The sequence below is a fragment of the Phalaenopsis equestris genome, unplaced genomic scaffold (assembly GCF_001263595.1).
Source record: "Phalaenopsis equestris unplaced genomic scaffold, ASM126359v1 Scaffold213198, whole genome shotgun sequence".
NCBI lineage: Eukaryota > Viridiplantae > Streptophyta > Magnoliopsida > Asparagales > Orchidaceae > Phalaenopsis > Phalaenopsis equestris.
The window spans coordinates 1-4447 of NW_018232062.1; the positions used below are offsets into that span (position 1 = coordinate 1).

General features: G+C 39.2%; 1 protein-coding gene across 1 annotated transcript; it reads right to left on the bottom strand.

The window, feature by feature from the left end:
• Window positions 1-663: 663 nt before the first annotated feature.
• On the bottom strand, window positions 664-1053 carry LOC110036955 (mitogen-activated protein kinase kinase kinase 3-like). The gene has a single exon (XM_020741518.1). The coding sequence runs from the start codon at window positions 1051-1053 to the stop codon at window positions 664-666; it is 390 nt and encodes a 129-aa protein (XP_020597177.1).
• Window positions 1054-4447: the final 3394 nt, after the last annotated feature.

The window sequence follows — 4447 nt, forward strand, 5'->3', positions numbered from 1 at the left end:
AGAGAGAGAGAGAGAGAGAGGTAGATGGATAAAGATAGCTGTGAAGAAGGTTAAAATGGAATTATAACCAAAAACAGTAAGTAAATTGTTCAAAGATACCAACATATTAGTACAGGGTTGATCTGCTAAAAAATAAATTATACCTATTTTGTTAATGGTTAATCTGTACATTGTCCTCTGAATCAGAGCTCGAGAAGAACACCAATGGCGGCTTAGGAACGTCAAGCGTAAAAAATGGACTCTTCGGGCAAAACAATCTCTTCTTGAATTCTAACACTCGAGCTCTTCTCTCTCACAGTAAGTCATCTTCCTCCTCCGACAAAGTCTTCGCCCAATCCGGGCGCTTTTTAGTTGTCAATTCTCTCATTATCTCTCTCATCGCTTCTAATATCAGAAACTAATCCAGGAGTTTCAAAGTTCTCGAAGGAGTAAGTGGAATTATTGGGCGTTGGATGCAAAACAGAGCAAGCCATGGCTTCTGCTTATGATTCAATTAATGAAGAGGAGGAAGACGTGAATGGGTACGTTAATAACATTTTTGTAGTCCAGCATTTGTTGGGATCTTTCTGGAAGCAACAATGAAAGAAATTCTTACCCTCCTCAGACATCTCCAGGGGGGATCTCCGGCAGCTCATCGCTGCACCCGATTCGAAACAACAGATGTCAAATTCCATAGTTAGAATCCTCAATGTCGCGCCAAGGTAGTCGGCTAGAAGTCATTTCTGACATTGAGCATCCTAAAGCCCAAATGTCTGCCGCCACATTGTAGTCATTGCATGAAGCAGATTTGGGAGCCACGTACAGCGGTGTTCCCCTTATGTTTCTCTTGGTGGATTCCTCTCCCACCCTCGTCAAAAGTCCGAAATCGGTGATCTTCGCTTCTCCGTCGACAATTAGAATGTTATCAGGTTTTATGTCACAGTGAACATATCCCATGTTGTCGATGTGTCGAAGACCAAAGAGGATGAAATGAACATAACGACAGATGATTGGCTCCGGTAGGGCACCGAAAATGCAGGATCCGACGACGTATTCAAGGAAAAGGTTGTACATTAGTTCGTCGGAGTGTCGGTGGTGATGTCATGTCCGAAGCAGTGGATGATTTGAGGACATCCCTGCAGATCTGTGAGTACAACCTCTTCGTGTTGGAGAAGCGTGGAGGAAGAGAGACTAGTGGATTTGACGGCTAATGCGGCGGAGGGGAAGCTACGGTGGAATGCAATGTAGACTGCAGCAGAGCTTCCTTGTCCGATGGCGGCGCCACTTACCCAATCCATCCTTCAATAATGTCTCCTCAATTGAAAGACCGTTAAGAATGTTATCTTTTTTTTGGAAAGGGTTGATATATGTAAAGAAAGGCGGTTGTTTTATAAGTGAGTGGTAGAATTCAGATCCAGATCCGAACCCGATATCAGCTGTTCTTGGCAAATGGTTGGCTCGTGGAGGGGATCTTAGATTTTATTAAAATAAGAAGCATTATTTTTTTTGTTTTTCCTAATATAGAACTAATTTTATAATAAAACTGACTTTTATTTGTTTTTAATCTCTCTCAAACAAAAAATTCAAATATGTATCACCAATCGCTTATATATTTAGATATCTTAATCCTCAAACAAAAAATTCAGATAGGTTGTCATATTTAACTTTCCATGCATAAGGATATTTTCCGGCTAAGCATTAAAATAATCCTTCTTATTTTCTAAGGAAGTTTTCTAAGACAGCTATAAAAGATTTTCTTTATGAGAAATATGTCTCTTCATTTAATAAAGAATTTAAAAAAGAATAATAATAGATCTTACTTATCCTTTATGTTTAACTTAATTACGAAATCTCATTGCCATTAAAATATTAAATATTTTTATTTTATTTACTTGAATAAAATAAAATTAAAAAAAAACCATTATTATTTAATTTTGGAGTACATACATTCATACCATACAAGACTTGTCTATTTATATATCTATTCTAAACATTCATATTTACATCTATACCAAAATTCATTAGCATCACATCAAAATAATAATCATTATCTTTTAAAAAATGAAATAAAAATTTTCATACAAAAGTTTTTTAGGTATCTCAAAATCCACTTCACAGCTTCCCAATATTCCTTCCCTGGATTACTCATGTATCTGCTCACAACTCCCACTACATGGGCAATATCCGGTCTGGTACATACCATAGCATACATAAGTCAACCAATAGCTGAAGCGTAAGGAACCTTACTCATGTAATCTTATTCCTCCTCTGACTTAGGTGATTGATTTTTGCTGAGTTTGAAGTGACTGACTGAAGGTGTGTCAACTTGCTTGACCTTGTTCATATTGAACCTACTAAGCACCTTTTTCACATATTCAGCTTGTGAAAGTCTCAAAATGTCTTTGACTCGATCTCTAACAATCCTCATGCCAAGGATTTGTTTTGCCGCTCCCAAGTCTTTCTAAATCCTTCATTACAAAGTGGTCTGACATCTGTTTCTTCATATTATTAATCTCATAAATGCTGGCCCCTGCAATAAGTATATCATCCACATACAACAACAGGATGATATAAGAATGGTCAAAGTACCTGACATAGCAACAGTGATTTGCTTGAAATCTGCCGTATTCGACATTTTGCATGAAATTATCAACTTCTTGTACCATTGTCTAGGAGCTTGTTTCAGACCATACAAGCTCTTCTTTAGTCTACAAATTGAATCTTTTTTTCCTTGTACCACGAACCCTTCAGGCTGGCGCATATAGATAATGCATATATTTGTCTTCTTCAAAGACTCCATGAAGAAAAGCTGTCTTCACATCTAATTGCTCCAGGAATAGATCTTCGGTAGCAACCATAGCCAGGACCATCCTGATGGTTGTGAGTTTTACCATAGGAGAAAAGATCTCAGAGTAATCAATGTCTTGCTTCTGTTGAAAGCCTTTTGCAACAAGTCTGGCCATCAGACTCAATCTTTACCCGGTACACCCACTTGTTGTGCAATGCCTTTTTTCCCTGGGGGAGTTCTGTTAGATCCCATGTTTGATTTCTCAGCAGAGAATCCATCTCCTCCTTCATGGCCAGCTCCCACTTACTAGAATTTTCATCTGCTAAGGTTTCTTTATAGCTTTGTGGTTCTTCACTATATGTCAGTAATATGTAATTTAAAGTTGGTGAGTAACACTGCGGCGAATGTCTACTCTTGACTGACCTCTGAACAATGACTGGAGTAGTGAATGACTCTGAACCTGCCTACAGAATAATAGGAATGGGTGCCCTGGACCCATTCTCCTTTTCATTCCCATCTCCGTCCTGCTCTGTGTCGTCTGGTAGATCGTCAAACTCCACGAACTCTGAATCCTGAGGAGCTACTCCAGAATTTGTATTGGCCTTATCCTTGTACATCATCTTCTCATTGAAAATCACATTTCTGCTTCTGATAATATTCCAATCGTAATCATCACAGAAATGATAACCAAATGTTTCGTCTCCATAGCCAATGAAATAACATTTCTTTGACTCAGCATCAAGCTTGCTACGCACATCAAGATTGATTAGAACATAAGAAAGACAAACAAAAGTTTTAATATGAGAAAATTTGACCTCTTTGCCGCTCCAGAACTCCTCAGGTAATTTACAGTCTAATGGGACAGACGACCCTCTGTTGATCAGGTAAACTGCAGTGCTAACCGCATATGCCCAGAAGGTTGGTGGTAGTTCTGCGTGCAATCTCATGCTCCTAGCACGCTCATTGATGGTCCTTTTCATGCATTCCGCAACTCCATTTTGTTGTGGTGTCCCCAGAATGGTCTTCTCCATTTTGATACCTTGAGCTGCACAATACTCCTTGAACCCACCATCAATGTACTCACCACCATCGTCAGATCTCAAATATTTCAGTTTTAGATCTGTCTCTGTTTCAACCATGGCCTTCCAAGTTTTGAATAGAGAAAATACATCAGATTTATGCTTCAGAAAGTAAACCCATACATTTCTGTTGTGGTCATCTATGAATGTGATGTAATAGTGAGAGCCTCCAAGAGATGCCACTGGGGAAGGTCCTCATACATCGGTGTGTACCAGTTCTAGTTTTCTTGCCTTTGACACCCTGTCAACTTTCAGGAAACTGACCTTTTTCTGCTTCCCCATGATGCAACTTTCACACATGCCTAAATCAACGGACTTCAGTTCTGGTAGCTTGCCTCTGGACCGAAACTCTTTCATACCTCTCTGACTCATGTGTCCAAGTCTGCAATGCCACATGTCTGCTATGCTCTCTGCAACAGTGGTATCAACATTGTTAATTAGACCAGTTATCATATATAGCGTACCGGTCTTCTTACCCCGAGCTAGTACCAGTGCTCCTTTAGTAACCTTCCAGATGTTATCAAAGAATACTACTGAATGACCTCCCTCATCAAGCTGCCCAACAGATATGAGATTCTTTTTTAGTTCAGGAATGTGTCTA